Source organism: Opisthorchis viverrini (genome assembly GCF_000715545.1).
Source record: "Opisthorchis viverrini unplaced genomic scaffold opera_v5_512, whole genome shotgun sequence".
Classification (NCBI taxonomy): domain Eukaryota; kingdom Metazoa; phylum Platyhelminthes; class Trematoda; order Opisthorchiida; family Opisthorchiidae; genus Opisthorchis; species Opisthorchis viverrini.
The window spans coordinates 159,126-178,081 of NW_008752155.1; the positions used below are offsets into that span (position 1 = coordinate 159,126).

The window sequence follows — 18,956 nt, forward strand, 5'->3', positions numbered from 1 at the left end:
TATTCTCTCAGAGCTTCCGCGTCGATATCGCGGTTAAGTCAATACGTTACCGTGGTCAGTCTAGCTCCTATCCGATCAAGTTATTCTACACAAGTAACGCCCCTATCATGCTTCAAAGTGCGCTTGTGTCAAACCTGTACGTTATGTCACAGGTGAGCTCTTTCCATCGCGTGTATACTCTCTAGATGCTTGCCAACAAATTCCGCGGGAACTTCCTGATCAATTTGCTTGGCGTGTGGTCCGATGGAGAAGGCGGCTCCAGATATCTTCTTGTGATGAATTGCATGAAGCATGAAACGAGTGGCACATTCGAAATTGCTTTCGTTTTCCGCTTGTGCAAATTTTGGGGAAGTGCTTTTGCCATTTAACTTTTTCACGGAGTTTGCACGTGTCTTTTTGGTAAAATTTTCACTCTAACACCACCTTCGCTTGAGAATCTCCGTTAGCCTGCTCTCCATCCCTGCGTTGCCGTCACTCTCGCAAGTGAGCCAGAGCAATACAGGCTACTCTGTATAGCTACCGATGAGCCATAACAGATGTTGGTGAATTGGGCGTCTATCGAATGTGCGGCGTGGCATGGAACGTCACACCTGAATGTCCTGGTTGTGCTTTTAGTGTGCGGGTTTACATTACGACCAGGTAAGCTATTTATCCAACTTTCCTGTCCCGTTTGTCTGCGCCAAAAGCCCCTACATTAAGGGTGCCATGCATTCTGCAACTAACAGAACAGTTGCCACGAATCAAATCAGGTCCCTGCCACTAAACCGGAAAAACCAGCGCAAATGTTTTGTTTTACTCGAGATACTCGAGCAAAACGCAGGCTTCTTTCTAAATCTCTCGGGGCAGCAAACAAGAAGAATCAGGCGGCTTGAACGAAAGCCAATAACGGAGTTTCTCCCCTGAACAAATACATAGCGCTATTTATCCCAGGTCTACCAGCTGCAAATAATGTCATCCAGCTCTCCGATGCGGTGATCAGGGCTATCACGACGTTCTTAGTTGACGGGCGCAAGAGGAAGTGCAGACTGATCATCTAGAGTTGGCCCTCCAGAAAAAATCACTTCAGCTTAACTGGCACGGTCGCTCCCGGAGCGAGCTCTTAGGATTCCCAAGGCTTAACAAACGATCGAGGATTGATCCCAGGATCTCCCTCTAGAAACACGAAAGCTGGGCTACAGAAGTCCAGGAGAAGTGCGAAACAGTCTCCCGATCGGCTTACGTTTGTCCGGACTCAAACCTACTGTCTGAGCGATGGTAGCAACGATCCCTTGTGCTCTTCAAAGCACGCCGACGCAATCGGTGGCAACTCCGAATCACAAGTTCATCGACCACCAGAGACAGTATTTCTCGGGAGGGAGCACGCCTTGCCTGTTCGCAGCGTCCAAAGTACGTAGCGCTATCATCGCTCATCTCCGTAGCAGCCGATAAGGGCGCAGCAGTGAATTCCATCCAAGTCAAACCTTCTCGGCTAGGTTGGGTCTGGTGTCAATATGCAAGCTGCGAATCATTCCAACGAATCTACCAAAAGCGCCGACCTCGACACAGCTGAATGGTACGGGGACACTACAGCCACTGAGTGTGGAACTGCCATTATCTAGCTGCACTCCGTCAAAAGTGGCCTGTTCAATAATGGACACAGTCGTCATCCATGACCCAAACAGCCAAAGCCATAAACATGACAGTAATGAACCGGATAACCCTTCGTACACCCAAATGACCACGCTGATCGCAGGCGGCTCGGGAGTCCACGCAAACACGAAAGACAGGCTACTCTAGTCAAACAGACCGCATAAACCTTGTGAAATCTAGCTTCAAGTTGTAGTCCTCTGCAAAAACAGGCCTCAGGGGAATGCCACCGAACGGAATACTCTTCGGTGCTGCTGCCCAACACATTGGGCCTCACAGAGACACCTTATCGTTTAAACCGCACCAAAATGAACACCCGTCCATAATCGCGTTTACAAAAAACTGGCGCACACCAGATATCTCTGACGCGGAAATCTTAATAGAGAGCTACTCCACCAATTGTTTAGCGAAGCTCGCTGAAAAGAGGGCTACCGCAATTTTTAACCCTATTCAAAAAGTCGGAGGGCTGGTAGGGTTGCCTGATATTCACATTCAGCAACGCACATCCCAACTGTCCTCACCGGTACTACTCCTACGTCATTTCGCGATGCTCTGTGGATCAAAATCCCGCCACACGAGACCGATTTCCTTCTCGCTGTGGCCGCCCGCCTCTCCTCGGGTTCTCCAAGGCAGTTACTCAACTCAGCAAAAGCCGATAAGTGTCCGCTAAACGCCCATCAGAAAGCCTATATCGGTGTAAAATGTGCCCATCATATCGCGAGGGCTGTTGTAATTTTCGCATCCTTACGCATTCGCTCGTTGCAGTAAAGCTGTTGTGTGCCGTGACGATAAGTCTTTCTCTGACAACGAGCATTGGAGCAGCAGTCAGACGCCCGAAGCAACGTAACCATGACAGTGACTCTGAAGCATTGAAATAAATTCTGCCGCAACAACAAAATTAGTTTGAATCGGCGCAATTACCTTTGGTGGAAACATTGGCGCAGCAACTTCAAATTCGACCACCAAATCCAGCTCCATTTGCAAATCCAGCCGGTTCAATCTGTAGTACCACCTCGCAGTTCCATTATGACACTGCTGCCTGTCTAGTCTTCGGTTTGTGGTTCAGACGTTGCGAAGATGTTTTCAGAGTCAAAGTGAAACACAAAGGTGATGCCTAGAGAGTACGCTTATTGTTCAGAAAGCCCGGTACAACAGAGCACACGCTATTCAAACTTCATCACGCGAAAAACAGGCGACATCTCAGTTTTGATAAAACTGTTCAGTAACTCTCAATCATTTACAGTGAGCGTTCGTCTTTGTCAAATGTCCGCTAATAAAGTATGAAACTTGCAGAAAAGGAATCCGAAGACTATGCCACTTATGCCGGGCCAAACTTGAATGCTAACAATTCATGTTACTAACCATTGCCGAAGACCAGCTCAACCGTTCTATTCACTAAATTGATCTTCAGTCGCATTCATAGAGTAATGAAAACGAGACTACTGAACAAGTTTGAGCAAACTCCCGAGATAACTTTGCGGTCAACGCCTTTTGAATATTATACGCAAATTGGCCATGTTGAAGAGAGCTTTATCCAGCCCTGCTTCCAGTATTGTCAAGACATCATCGAAGCAGCATCATGTGGTGGCGAATTCGAAAGAAACAAAGCCATCATTAGCATGCTGGCAATGCGATGAATAGCACTTCGCGCGATTGCGACCCTATAAAAAGCACAAACTTTCAGTGGACAGTCCACGTGGGCGTAAGGGAAGCCAGTGCCGGAAGCCAAAGTCTAGTCGAAGACGAAGTCAAACCCGGAAGTCACGAAGCAAATGGAGCCAGTCAGAAACACGCCCTAACGCAAAAGTTACCACATTTGGCAGCCAGTTCGATGCTCGTCGCAAGTACGATACAATCAGAGCAAACGGAAGCTCAATGCGATTGCAGCTTGGCACGGCTTTAGATATTAAGACTGCTTCCCAGCGTATCTGAAGACAGATCGGATCACCGAAATTCAGACCAATTACGAGTTTTGTCAAGAATCCTTCATGTTGTAAGCTTTAATTGCCTGATGAACCGATTTTGAGACGGAGATAGAAGGTCGACGTGATTGACTTATTTTCCATCTTGCTGCTTATGTGCTCCATCTCCCGGGCATAGCATGCATCAATCGCTTGCATGTCTCAACACTGCCAATCAAAAGCTTATGTACGTGAACACTGACAGGAGGAAAGAAAACATTCCGGCCTGGAAAGCGCATGCCTGTGGATGACCATCGCGTCGAGCACGGAAGATGAACTGTTGGACTCGTCCTCAAAAGAAACAGTCGGATGATTTAAAGCTTCCTGGTTGGATCTTTGATATGGAAGCGACGTCAATCAGCTGCGGGTCATTGATTGCCAGATCCCAAGAGAGGAAAAATAATTAACTTACATAAACCCGCTGCTTGAAACCTTCGCTCTCCTAAGATCAGCCCGGTAGCCACCCTTCAAAAGTACCGCCCTAGACGGATCCATTGCTGCAACCGAGACGCTGTACCGGTCGCGCCAGAGGACTGCTGGGACATGGTCAACTGGCCCCCCATGGCATCTTATGTTGAACGATCAAAAGCGGGAGGGTAAGCCTGCAGGCAAATAGGTCAGTTAATCTTTCAGTTCATTGATCAAAGGACAATGAGTGTACAGGCGCGCCATAGAAGCACAACCGAATATGACCAGCGTTCGGGTATTCCATAGAAGAACAATCGATGTTTATGAGTGTTCACTGCACGCCTATCAAACAGCTTGGATCAATGTCAAAAAGTGCCCTTTAGCGGCCATTGCAACGTTTGCACTCACAGGCATTGTTTGTTGCAATGAAGCTGTTGTGTTCCTCGTCTGTGAGTTTTCCCTCAGGCACCGGATTTTTGACCAAGAAAGCAGTCAGATGTAACACCATCTACCCCAGGCTCTGAGTGACAAAGATGCCGACATCTCACCACACCCGTCAAGCTGCGACGAACACGGCGACGTTATGAAAATATCAAAGACGCGACTTTACTTAAGCTGACATCAACGCAAAGGCCCATGGATTACGTTATTCCCCAGACTGAGCCTGCTGTGACGGCGAAATTCATTAGCTCCATTCCTTCCTATGGATCCATATATTGAAGTAGGTTCGGCCACCCAGTTGATCAAGAACGATTGAGACCATGTATCCATGAGTTCTCCCAGACTTTTAACGCTACAGCCGTTCAGCTCTCCCGAGCCCATTACCATCTTCGTGGTCCGAATCACACGTAAACGACCTCTTCACAACAGCCGACAATTTCACTTTTTAAGTAACCAACTTTTGGTTATATGCAACCTTGTACCAGATATACTCTACCTACAACTCCAGTGGCCATACCGTCACTGCCAATCGTATTCTTCGGTCTCTTTTGGCTTATGCTTAGGCCATCATAAGGACCGTCTCTCTTAAAGGGCTTGCGTTGCACCCCTCATCACCCCTCCAAAGGCGGAGCTTTCCACTCCTGCCTTTCACTCCCATACCAATCGCTGGATTACTCGCACCAACTAGGACTCACAGATCTCATTTGGCTTGCAATGAACCAAATTAACTCAGTCAGGATTCGATGCTTTCCTCCCACAAGTTGTCCTTCCGGGTAGATGGAATCGATGCAGAATGTATTCTGCAAGATTCTGTGAACGATAACGGCCAATTTTTCTAAGCCTCCCCTTCATTGACGAGATATTCACAGAAGTCACCTTGTAACCAAAATGCACGCTGTCCTTCACGCTGAAGTCTCGCCTATTATTAGTGGTCTTCCTCTGAACGCGAACGCTATTCCAAGAAGAAAGGCTTCCCAGTTTCATCAGCGCGCTACTTTATCCATGTTCACTACATAATCCGGAAGGCATACCATCTCGGACCATGTCCGAATATAAGTTTGCATTATAGTGATCTTCATCAGGCTCCTAAGAGCACATCACTTGAAAGATAAAAGCAGAGCCTGAGAAGGATACTCCCCAATACATAATCTTTCGTCCATCACTTTGCTATTTGGAATTCCTCACTTTTCTTCTCTCCCTGTTTGAAACCCTGCATGAACTGGCATTTGTTCGTCGTTAGCAATTCAGTCATTTGACCTTGAGAACAGCCAATCATTTGTGGCTGACCTCATGCAGATGTGGCTGTCTCACATTGGGGAATGTTTCCGCCTTTAATTTCTACTTTTTTAGTCCAAGTGGACCATTTGGTGTGATGAGTATCCAATATCGAGTACTGTATAGAAACACAGCTCCAACTTTGTTTCGCCTTCCTGATTGCTGCGGTATTACACGTCTCTTAAAGATACCGTTTGGGGGTTTCGCCGACCCTCCCAAACACGGAAACCATCCAGCCATTCAGTTACCCGTTTTGGAAGGCAAATTGGACAAACGAGCACCAAATCTCCACCTCTGAAAGTGCACAGCTTACCCAAATAGTTCTCTTGCAGTCTACAACCCTAGTCAAAATCCAAGATCATCGCCATGTCACTCGAGACGTTTAGGTGGTCCCAAACGTTACTGAGACCAAGCAACTCGCCAAAATCTAAGTGAAAATTTACAACTATGAAAACCTAATAAGCAAGCCTAAACGTCGGCGCCATATTCATCCATCGTTGGCAGCTTTGACTTTTTGGTCGATAAAACCGAGCCGTCTGACTCGTACCAAGAATGCCAAACACCGGTCATCGCCTACGAGCCTCCTTCCTGCTTACGCGCGGGACGATTGAACCTACCGAAACTATCGTCGCTTCTGGCGAGCATCGCCACCCAAATTTGGAGAGATCGGTAGTCCCCTATATATTAGCCCATGCAGCAAAGCGGAAGCACACTTAATGTGTGAACGCCTCTTAAGTATTTGGAAATGCGATGCCACACCCCATCCCTTTGCTCCCATCGAAATCTGGCTGGGGTTTGCAAATGCTGTCGTGTTTCAATGCCAGTGTCCTCTTGTATGCTAGGTCCGCTGCGTTCCTTATTCTTGCTATCGAGTAAAAGACAGGAGGCTTGCTATCTATGTAAGGTCGACGTTTGACTCTCAAGTTAGAAATCTGAAAACGATGTTAGGGCAAAGATCAGAGTTTCACGGTGTTTAAGAGATTAAACTGGTTCCAGCTCATCAAAACTAACCTTTGATGTTAGGGAAAACTGCTAGCCAATGTGCAAGACACCCGAGTACGATGACTGCTGAAGCCAGAGGATAAAATAAACCGACTGAACCGCGGTTCTTAAAGCAGCGAAGATCGGACGAATGACTCATTTGAATTTAACCACCGGATGAGTGGGCCTAGTTAAGAAGCAGAACGGAAAGAAGGGGCCCTTGTGTGACCGAGACAAATTATGCTTGTCACGAATTCGTGGATCACAGATGCTTTCAGTGCTGCAGTATAGTGCTTTGTTTTAACGTCCATCCGTAGATGTTTTACTATCAAATTTGCTAGGATGAAACCACTATTTCGCGGCGTAACGGGTTCCTTGGAATTAGCAAAAAATTTATGAGAAGGACCAACATGACAGAGGTTGTGGTAAAGTTCCGAGTCTTTTATAGGGGTGGAGCGTCCGGTACATCAGAAATCGGGAAAACAAGTTGCCACTCCGAGTCATAAGTGACTAAATCAGCCAATGCCGCCACATCTGTGATAAATGTTTGGGGGAATGGGAGATGGGGGCTGGTGGGTTGTCTTTATGTGAGGAGGCACTGAAAGGCACCGGGGTTAGGACGATTGTGGTTGCTATGAAATGCGCCGTTCTCAAATACTCAGTAGAAACAGACAGACGAGAGCAGGGGACAAACGAGTTGATAAACATTGTGAGTTGAGTGCGATCAATGATAACGCAGTCGGCATGAGCATGGAAACGGCCACCGAGGTAGAATGGCCTACTGGAAACGATATCAACTAAGTACAGAAGTAGATATGGTCATTCAGTGTGAACGAACCGTGTAGTAAGATAATGGCGCAGAAAACAATGATTACGTTCGGATGGTAAAAGCTGAACTCGGCTGTCGACGGGGTGCGGTAGGTCATGTCAGGTGACGGATCGGATTGCGCGCTCAGGCCCGTTTAAAACAAATCCCAACAAAAGTGATCTGGTAAATGCGGTATATAGGTTACACAAGAATGGGGTCACCTGAGGCATCGAGTTGGTGTAGCGGGCGACGCACTCGCTGACCACCCTAGGAGTTCTGATTTCGATCCCCGATCCGTCACTTTCCCCTTTCAAGGCGGGCGCTCAAAAATAGATAGAGCTGACACGATGTTCCAACCAAAGACGGATAGGAATAAGTGGACCTTAAGTACAAGCAAAACAGGAGAAACGAGTGGCAAGGAAAAGATGGCGTAAATCACGCTACACACATAGTCAGAGCACAAAAGTAAATAGCAGCCGATTACCAGTAAGTTACTGGAGGGAGTAACGGCTAGGGTTGCCAGTGATCTGCAGAGACCAATAACAATATTTATTCTGAGGTGGCTGGTTGCATAACTTCGGGCGTGGTCATACCATCACAGTCAGAGTAAAGCAGCAGTTATTTCAGCTTTCACTTTCACAAATACATGGAGATTATCTGAACCAATGCAACAACAAAACGGGTGAGGCAAAACAGAGGTCTTGCCCAATATTACGGGAAGGATGAACTGAAATTCTACTGAAATCGCTAGATCCGGTGGAAACGTTGAGTGGATTTGAAAGAGATAATCCTAAATGCGGCTTTGCCCAGGTAAGCGGTTTATTTATGCGCGCTGCCGGGGTTTTGAGGGAACGAGGTTGGGTCGTTCAGTGTGGGTTCAGCGCAGTTGCGGTGTGCGATCAGATTGGGTATGGCATTTTGGTTTCTGGATAGCCCCGTAACGGATGGGTGATGAAATCGGACCAGATATGTGATATTCTGTGGGCAGCGGGATTATGAGTTAACCAGAGAGATGCACGTAGGCAGAACAATAACGAAGTAGGATCTCAAGTAATTTCGGTTCGGTTGTGCGTTCACGTGGATGTAAATTGGGTTACAAGTTAGACGAAACTTGACCCTAGGTGGCGTTTTAATAATAGTGATAATAATAATGTTTATTTCCCAACTTGTGGGTGGCATACCTTCGGGCATGATCATGCATTTACAGTCAGAATGGGGCATGTGACTGGGGGATTTGCGGCTGGTGGGGATTCCGCGAAATGGGGACGACGTTATGAACAGTGAGGAGTATTCGATGAAATAATGATAACAGGTTTCTTTCGCAACCTGTAAGAAACAATGGGCATGAGGTCCGACTAATTAAAAGACTCAGTCGGTTGACATGAACTAAAACTAGAAAACCATGAGTGACCTTGGGCGGTCGGGTAAATAGCCGGAGTCACAACGAGATAAAGTGGAGGTGGAGAGGCGATAATTCGAATTGGGAGAACATGGCAAGTTTAGTCTCAAAATATGGTGCAATCTGAGAACAAGCAGACCAACTGGTTGCACTGTTGTAGGGAAGTTAAATGCTGGGGTTAGGTTGGATGAGGACACAAAGGCGGTTGGATTCGAACGAGAAGTCCAACAGGTTGGAATGAATGTCGTGGTGACGGTTGGGGTCAATGGATCGAATAGACGAGTGGGCTCGTTTGGGAGGAGGAATAGAGCAGTTGCGGGTGTGCTATCAAACTGAGTATGGGGGTGCCGTGCCATCATTGGCCTGACATTCTTCAGTTTTTGGACAGACCCGTGATGGGCGTCGCATTTGAGATCACTCGGCTGGGTGTGTAATTCATTGGACAGCGGTATTCATTTCTGCCTGGTCGGGGGGACAAGGTGGAACGAGGCCAATAAGGGATTGTTTGTATTTTGTGGTCCGCTTGGCGACCCCGGAGTTGTAGATCATAGGCCAGGTCGTCCAAAACGGGTACTTCCGAAGTTCAAAGCTTGGGAAGTTGATGGGATGGGAGGAGATTCGCAAAACATGGTGAATTTGTGGGGATATAAAACTGGGATAATATGCATTAATAAACATAGTGGAATAAAATTTGCTGCCTGCTGCAATTGGGGTGATGGCAAGTGATTTTATGGATTAGGAAATAGATAAATTTGTACTTAGGAGGCTAGCGCTCAAGGGCTGAGTTTGCTAGCATGCGATTTTACATTGCAAGCGGTCTAGCAAAAGCCGATAAAAGCGCGTAGAGGAGTGGAATGGGAATCAGATGCATGAAGGCTGGAGGGAGTGGACTTCTAAAATAGCTGGCTGATATGGTGTTTATTACATGAGGTGTGTTATACCAGGAGAGAAAGTGTGTGCAAGAGAAATAGTCACTAGTCCCCGAAGCACTGCTATCAGCTCTAATCTGTAGATGGTGCATAGCAAGTATCTACCACTAGTAAGTGTCTATCACTGGGAGCGGTGAGTAGATGTATTCTCTGTTTGGATGACGAAATGGGCTCTGGTGCGGTGTAGCATCTGTTGTGACGAAGGCAGATATAGCCATGCTCGCCGATGTAGGCCATGGGCACTTGCAGAGTATCTTTGGGCTATCCCAAGTGAACGCTCTTATTGTTTTTTTATCACGGATGACAGGCCAGTTTATTCACCTGTGGTTTATGGCATTGCCAGATGCATAACTCAACCGAGATGAGCCCAACACCAGCAACAAACAGAAGTCAGCAGTACTTTTTTAATTTCCTGCCGGAGGTCGAACCTTGAAAAGAGGGAAGAATGGGATGAGATCCATGTAGTAGCTCAGACTTTCGAGTGATAATGGGTGCACTGTTGGACGTGATGGTCAGAGCGAAGAGTTCTGGCTGATTCCCCAATAAAAGCTCAATAGCTTTCTTTGTGTATACAATTTTAAACTTATGTCTCTAACCCAGGAGGTGCAAAATGAGAAGTGTGCAATAGAAGGCATGAGAAAGAGGCCCTTGGACTACTCTAGTTAAAATAGAACGGTGGAAAATTAATGGAGGATTTGAGAGGACTAAATGGCTGTTCGATTGCTTCACAGACTACATCCTGGATGGCGTGTCAACATGGTGAATGCAACAAGAACGTGACTTAGGTTCAAGAAACGCGTTTGTCGTCCCCCAGGTGACCGAACAATGAAGTTGGGGTTTTCAACCGTTTGAAAAATTCCGGGTCTAATTTAGAAGTCATTGTTTTAGACGGGTTTGTTAAACAATTCGTGGCTTTTTGGGTAGCGTCTCGCCTTTAGCACAAAAATTTCATCAGGCTAATTAACGAGGTTACCAATTTGGCCAGATTTTAGGGCAGACGGAGAACCAACTTGTAAGACCTCTCCATATTGGCGCATTTGATCAGATTTGAGTATCGATCAGTGGCTCTTGTCGGTACCTGCGGCTGTCGAAAACTTTCATTGACGGATTTAGGATTTTCAAATTTATTCTGATCGGGTTTGTTTCCTTATCTTTCACCGCAGTATGCATCAACTGATGATTCACCGCGGGTTTGGTGGTGGTTTTCGTTGATCTCCGTTGTGCTGTCAGCGCGCAGACAATTTAGCCTTGAGGTTAAGTGGTGAGATTAAGCGGGATCCAGATAATGACTATTTTTTCGAGGACCGTGTCAGCCCGACTGATCCGAGACAGTTCTCCACGCGCTTGCCAGTTCCACGCCCTTGATCCTGTTAACACTGGGATGCTTGACTATTTCTACCGTCTCGGCCATCTATCTGTGCTACGAATGCCGTAGTCCTCGCATGTCCCGTGCATGATCACCGATTGAGAAGTCTTTCATTAACGCTGTGCATTCGTCTGCGTTTTTCGGCAGCCTGTTTATTTTCCTCTGATTTTCTTCGATTCTGGTGTGAAATTCCTTGGTCGTCTGAGGAGGTTTTGGCTTCTGATGTCCAGATCACATTGCACTGCGCCTTTAGTGACACATTCTTCTAGAATCTGGCAGCATTGCTTCATGGCGGCCCACATTTGAAGGCTACTCCTGTTACTCAGGAAAAGTCACTGGTTGGTATTGACCAAAGTAATGAAACATGGATTTTTGTTGACTAGAAGTAGCGAGTAGACGCTATGCCACATATGATTTATTACTGAAACACAGGCAAGAGGTCAACGTTTGTGTCTCTCTCGTTTGCGTAAAATAGGATACCTGATTACTTTTTAGTTGATGCCAACACTGACGGATTATTGCCAAAGTGAAATTAATATACGGTTTAACTTGAGGAATTGAGTACGATTACGGTATGCTTGGAGTTCATAGAATGGCAAATACTTTGAATTTGTCAACATGCTATATGGCAGCGCTACTTCAAACCGAGCGCTTTTACGCCATCTATTTGATAGGAGGAGCAGAAGAAAATTGCGCAGATAGCGCAAACAGTAAAAAATTGCGTACAAGTCATAAAGCTAAAAGGTTAAGTTCATCAGCTTTTGTAAGAGGAAGAGAAAGCCACGTCGCCGCGACGAGCATTCGACAACTTGGATCGCCATGAGAAATATGAACTTTGGAGATGAGGCCTCTGATCGATAGACATGAGTGTATGCGCTCTTATTCGTCTCTGGGGGAAATAGTGTCACAAACTCTTTAACGCCAGGGTTGTTCTCTGGAGTCTGGTGTTGGTCATGATTTAACGAAAAAACATTACGCTAGTGCAATGGTGATTTGGGGCCCTTTCTCCGGCCCATTCGTTTGAGAGTCGTGAAGGACAACCACTCGTTTCAAAAGAATCGCACCTGATGAACCGGCTTGTTAGTTTTTTCTGGAAAAAAGCGGAAAAATGCAGGATAAAAAAGACAAGATTTTGAGGCGGTATTGGGCTAATGCCGGATCGGGTATGTTGGCACATGTGGAGCTAATGAGCGTCAAGGGGACGGCAAATAGGTGAATGCCTTGGAGGCATTTGATGACGATAGGCCAACCTCTGGATAAAAACGGTGGTAGAGCATGTCTGTGTTAGGCTTACAAATAACTGACGAACGATGTGCCTTGGTAGACGATTGGTTCGGACGGGCATCTTAGAACGCCAATGGAATGGAGCCACGCTTTTTGTGTTTGTGGGGGGGCACGTAAAAACAGTGGCATTTGTGAAAGGTTTAACTTGAAGGAATCTTCTTGAGTTTTGCTGTGTTACCTACGGCTCAGATGCACTGAAGGATTTTTATTGGGTGTGAATGATCGGAGTGAACTCAGAGTAAAGTGGATGATCAAAAAGAACATCGAAATGGACATTGAAGATAATACAAAGTGAACAGGGACGAACCTTCTCCGACCGGGTCTGTTTTCCACACGATCGGAGTTGGTGTTTTCACAGGACTGTACAATAACGGCGGAAAGAAACAATTTGAGGGGATCCTGAGGTCTGCCGGCGCTAACACCAGGGCGAAAGATTGAGAGATGCTGAGCGTCTGTTTGACAGGGAATATCGTAGGGGTGAAATAGGCCCATGAGGCCGGACCGGTGTAAGGACTACTTACTGGTGCAAAACCTTCTTATGAGCGCGCTTCAATTTGCGCTTCAATTTGCAAACCATGCGGTAGTATCACTGAGAATGGGCTCTCGAGACGCCCTCTGTATCTGCAGACCGTCTCCTTGAGTACACCTGGGCTGTCCATAAACAGAAGCATGTCAGTGTGATGATGACATGGCACTATCATACCCAGTGAGATGGCACTCCCGCAACTATTTTCTCCAGAATCTCGACCTTGACCCCTCGCCCACCCAAGCCTGCAGCCACAACTTTGAGCAGTTTTCATCCGGCCTCGTCTCTGGGATAGGCTCCTCCGTACTCGATAATTTTTCGCTCAGATTTGGCTAGCCTGGCTTTTCTGCTGCACTTTCGGCTTGCCTCCTGCACAAGTTCAAGTCCGTATAGGAGTTTCGGTCGCCCTATGCGCTAGCAACTTGCCCCCATCCAACCTGCTCCCTGCACCTGACTTCCTACAGCAGTGCAACCAGTGAATCTAATTACTTTAAGATTAAACCACCATTTTTGAGACAAAACTCGCCATGTGCCCTCAACTTGAATTATCCCATCTCCATCTCCACTTTTGTTCGTTGTGACCCCGGCCATTTACCTAACCACTCAAGGTCACTCATGGCCAGCATTGGTTTTCTGTTTTAGTTCGTCACCTGGATGTCTTTGAACTAGTCGTACCTCATTGTACGCCCATTGTTCCCATCAAGTTGGGAAAGAAAACTATAATTACTATGTCAACGGATACTCCCCACTGTTTATGACATTGTCGTCTTCTTGTGCAATCCGCACCCCCACAAATCCCTGTCATGCTCCATTCTAACTGTGAAACCGTGGTCATGCCAGACGGCATGCCATCCACAAGTTGGGAATAAACATTATTATTATTATATGTTTTACCTAGATCACTACTGGTGGCCCCTTCACACTATCCTTACCATGTAATTATCTCAACTTCATCGGTGTATATCGAGATGAGCGCTTGGGTTAAAGCAGTTGCCTTTGTGCCAGTGAACTAAAACACACGCAAATGACTTCCTCGTTGACGGCGAGTTTTGGCAAACAATATAGGCTATTTCTAACCAAGACGGACAACTTTCCGAAGTGATGCTTATATTTCCTAGCAGAATCCAACCTTTGCTACTCATTTCGTCCGACTTCACCACCAAACGGCGCGTATGGAAACCGCACCGATACAGCGGATATCTCTTGGTACCCATAACTTTGCGGACCCCGTGGCACGCATCTACGAGTACTACTCTCCGTTGTTGATGAACGCACCTTCATCATGGCTCGGTCGCGGCTCATCTCATTTCATCGACGTTTTCTGGTAATCACCGAGGAGACGGGCGATCATCCGACGGAAGTGCAGTCACAAGGATGTATGGAATCGATGGTTATCGACCTAACAAACACATCTCCACCTCCTGTAAAATTATAAAAAAATAATTTTAACTGGCTGCATCAGCGTCTGGTAAAATCACGAAAAGTGCTTCGCAAAGCCCGGCATGGTTTTCTATAGACTAGTCCATATTTAGGCTAACTCACATCTTTTCCTTGAACGCACTTATGCTAATGAGACGGAACACGGAGCTGACTGCACCTTATTTGGTTTAACATCTGTGAGACTAAGAATCCTACAGGATTATTGATGGTATCGGATTATTTGCCGTCCGCATTTAGTAGGCAGTGGGAACAGACGGATGGGGGCTGCAGCGACAGCTGTTTCCATGAACAAATGGGTTGATAAGCACCACGAATTAGGTGGCAGGTGTCATAAAGAACTGCGCAATCTTAAGGAGCTGAAAAAGGGCACTGAGGCGGTTTTCTTAGGGGCTTTCTGGAGGTGGTGATGATTAAGTACCGACCCTTTATACGAATGTACAAGGGGAATCAAAGAGCGAAACTCAGCAGTATATGAGGAAACCGGCAGTCTGTAGTTGTGATTCAAAGGGAAAAGGAAAATATTTGGGAAACGGGCATAGACTGAAGCTGGCACAAAATAACTAAACTTGTGTTTATCTGACATCGTGAAGAAGCAGCACCTCATACGTGTAAAAGTGCAGTGAAGGTTCGAGCCAGTTACCAACAAATGTCCAACAAGTGCTGTCGGTAGGGTGCAATACAATGTCAATTAATGTTGGAGCTCTTGGAGAGGTCGAGTTAGTATGGTTGACGTCACGCTCGTTTGTCGCCCGCGAGGTTAACTTTAGACCGCACGGTTGACTAATATTTCTTCAATGTAAATGCTCAAAAATAGGTGGAGCTGTCACGATAATGCAAGCGTAGACGAACAGTGGACAAAAGCTTGACATTCATCGCTAGATGGTATGCAATCACGGAGCAAGAGCAAGAACCCGCGGAACAGGTGGAGGGAAGCGAAACGGCGTTATAATGGCAGCCATTATTCACGTCACTCATGAGTATTCACCGATAGAAGGAGCAGCAATTGACCACCGCTGATGCGTGAGTGGATTCAACAATAAGTTTTCCCAGATGGCTTAGCGTCGCGCTGGACAGTCTTATTGGGAGGGGCTGGGAATTTCGGTTCGTCACAAACCGTCCCCGGTCCGTGAATAGCCTTATTGCCTTTCAAAATACAAGAAGATCGGCACCTGATCGGTCTCAGCACATTTCCCCGCCTTGGTGTGCCCTCATTTCCCGAACGGGCAACATGTATAACATTTTCCCGCCATGGATGAATGCATATCATTTATTACCTATGAATCTTGCCCCATACCACCCAAAAACCGAAGCATGTCAGTGCAACGATGGCATGGCACTGCCATACCTAGTCTGGTGGCACTCCTGCAAAAACTTTTTTCAAAATCGCGACCGCAGCCCCTTGCGCACTCGAGCCTGTAATTGCGACTGAGGGCAAAGTTTCTACCTGGCTCTAACCGTCTCTGGGACGAGTACACTCTAACCCAATGGAACTTTCATTCGGGTACGACCAATATAGTTTTCTGTTGCAATTTGGGATTGCCCCTTTCACAGGTTCAATTTCGTATGCGGTGTTCGCTTGACCCTATGCATTGGCGCCATCTCCTCGCCGAACCTATCCCTTGCACTGAGTTCCCTACAACAGTGGCACTAGTGAGTCTATTTAGTTAACCATATTTTCGGGACAAAATATGCCATTTGCTTCTACCTCGAATTGTTCCATATCCACCTCCGTCTTTGCTTACTGTGACTTTGGTCATTCACTCAACCGCCCAAGGTCACTCATGGCTAGCAGTAGTTCCCACTTTTGGTTCATGTCAGCAAGCTTCATATTTGAACTAGTCGGACCTCATGCACATTATCCAGGATTTTATCGCTTTGTGCAACTGCGATGACTTTTCATGTAGTAGTATGACTTGTTGGTTGTACCTTCCTTCCCGTTATCTTGTTGTCTGCTGCGTTTGGGCTGTACCGACCCGATCAAGCCTCAGTCGGCATGATCCCTACAAGTTGGGAAATCAACTCATTATCATTATTTCATCAGATATTTCCCACNGTTTATGATTTTGTCCTTTTTTGCGCCCTCTCCACTATTCGCAAGTAAACGTATGGCCATGTCTGACGGCATACCACCCGAAAATGGAGAATAAAACTTATTATGTTATTATTATTTGTCCAGCCACATTACCCTCAACGCAGTGAAGAGTCGGTTTATCCACGTGCCATAAGGGTGCGCTTTCTACGAGCCTCTTCTTTTGCTTCCGTTACTTCGTTGGGCGCCTTACATACACATATAGCCTTTTTCACACTTACTGCGACGTTCAATTTTTCCCTCCATGTCACACCAACCTTCTACTTTAACATTCTTATAAACTCCTGTTGTGGTGATTCACGACAATGAATTAATTCCATCAAGAAATAGCCGAACAGAAACCGCCTGTGCACGAGCAGAGGTAACTTTCAGACTGTCAGGAGGCGCACAAGCTTGAAAAGTGCGAGTTCAGAGAACGATAAATCTACAAGGCCACCATTGGTTACCACGTGCCCCGGACAGCCCATGCGGAGGCGGACTTTGGTGAATACGGCCTAGCTGCCAACCGCTAGCGCAGTGGATGTGAAAGGGCTCACGACAGGAACATAGACAAGAAGGAACATAACGAGTGAACGTATCTTGGCATTTAGCCATCCTATTTGTTTGCACACCAGCTCTGCATATTTGGCCTGTCAATGCAGCCATGTTCCTGGTTTCCTGCTTTCTGATAGCGCGGTATGGCAAGCTGGTCCAGGCGTACCTACAATGCAACACGGACGATCGATTTTCCGAAAAAAATTCAACTGTGAAAAGCAGCGGCCACTGAGGTTAGCTTAAGTGACTCAAGAGTAGGCAATCATTGATGAAGAGGGCAACCACAACTCGAGGAGTCTGGAGTGTTGGTTACCATCACGTCAACGTTTGTCTTCAACCGCTTTCATGGTTTGGTTACTGCCTGATCAATGTTTACCTACAGCCACTCACGTAATTTGCTTAACGCATGCGCACCCACTGTTTCACTCCTGTTTTGATTATGTCATTACCATCTGCAGCGTGACTAACCGAGGTTACTGGAATCTTACCCTAAGACAAACAATGCAAGCGCATCTTCTCTCACAACAAACTTTTTTATATGCGGAACAACGACAGCAGGGTGCCGACGCTCGTCACTACACACAGCACCTTGACCAGAGTCAATTCAAACCCACGCAAGACTCACTGTGCGAGGAAAGTCTGGACCCGATATCGCTTTGGATTAAACGACAAGAAACAGGCCAGATTTCAACACGCTCGGTCTAGACCGGAATTTAATTCATCTGCGTCCTGCGAACCTCCGCTTTACCTACTGCGACTTATCAAGCGAAGAACTCGATAGGTCTCTCTTCCTCTTTGTGTGTCATTCATTTGTACCAATGTCTCTGTTAGCCACTATACATAACTGTTTATTGTTGGTCTTATTCACCTTCTGACTACTTCGAGCAAAAGGTATTAGCACTAACAGGGGCTATTTGCCTGCACAATGCTTTTAGCTGCGAGACCTTTGCGAGTGAAATTAACCTTTCTGCGAAAAACTTTTGCATTCCGTTGCATTTTGTGTTCAAACCAAGGACCACCCTAATCCACGATGACACTTTCGCAGTTCATCAAATTTCATTGTCCACTGAATCGGTCACACAACTGGCGAGAAAATTCTAGTGGGATAGTTTTCTAACGTCAGTGGGACTCTGGACGCTTAGATGGGGCATTCTGAGCTCGATTGTCTGTCTTTGTTATTCAATCAAAGACAACGTACCTTTCAAAGATTCAACTGCATTATGCTTTCTCAAGTGACGAACTTGCTGGTATTTACAGACAGATTAACTCAAGGCAAGGACAAGGAATTCATAACGGATGCCATATTTTTCGACTTCTCACAAGTACTTGGTTGAGTACCAAACGTTCTGCTGCTCCACAAACTCGAGTCTTACTGGATTCAAGGGAAAATCCCACACTGAACCACGGCGTTTCTATCAGTCAGATCATTCTGGGTGAAAGTGGGCTCAACCTACTCCTCTCCAGCGCCGATATCCATTAGGCTGCGTTTTGGGAGCACTGGTGTTTCCGCTATACGTAAATGACCTTCCAGATATTTTTGCCTGTCCGCGTATATTTTTGCGGACGACTTGAGATCCTAAAGATCCAATCTGGAGTCCTCCCTTCCCTCTGCTTGGAAGGAAGCGATTGTCCCGCCAATCTACAAAACTGGTGACCGACTATCGCTTGGCAGCTATGGGCCTATAAGCCTCACTAGCGTGCCGTGCAAGGTGATGGAACGCATTCTGAAGCGAGCCATCCTAGATCACCTTACTTCCAGCAACCTGATATCTCCAGCTCAACACGGATTTCTCCCAAACCGTTCTTGCGTAACAAACATGCTCGTGTTTATGGACAGCTTAACCCAAGCCAAGGACGAAGGACTCATATCGGATGCCATATTTTTCGAC

The 18,956-nt window shown here is 46.5% G+C and overlaps 2 protein-coding genes across 2 annotated transcripts in view; one reads left to right on the forward strand and one right to left on the reverse strand.

Annotated features, from left to right (window-relative positions):
• The window catches only part of T265_11417 (hypothetical protein), a gene marked incomplete at both ends in the record, with an annotated part of 19,242 nt that extends 15,160 nt beyond the window's left edge, over window positions 1–4,082 (reverse strand). Inside the window, 3 exons of the mRNA XM_009178066.1 lie at window positions 1,220–1,479; window positions 2,548–2,626; window positions 4,000–4,082. Of these exons, the coding sequence (XP_009176330.1) occupies window positions 1,220–1,479; window positions 2,548–2,626; window positions 4,000–4,082 (422 nt within the window). The remainder of the gene's footprint in view (window positions 1–1,219; window positions 1,480–2,547; window positions 2,627–3,999) is intronic.
• Window positions 5–18,956, forward strand: part of T265_15429 (hypothetical protein) — a gene marked incomplete at both ends in the record, with an annotated part of 37,540 nt that continues 18,588 nt past the window's right edge. Inside the window, one exon of the mRNA XM_009178067.1 lies at window positions 5–152. Coding sequence (XP_009176331.1) covers window positions 6–152 — 147 coding nt within the window. The remainder of the gene's footprint in view (window positions 153–18,956) is intronic.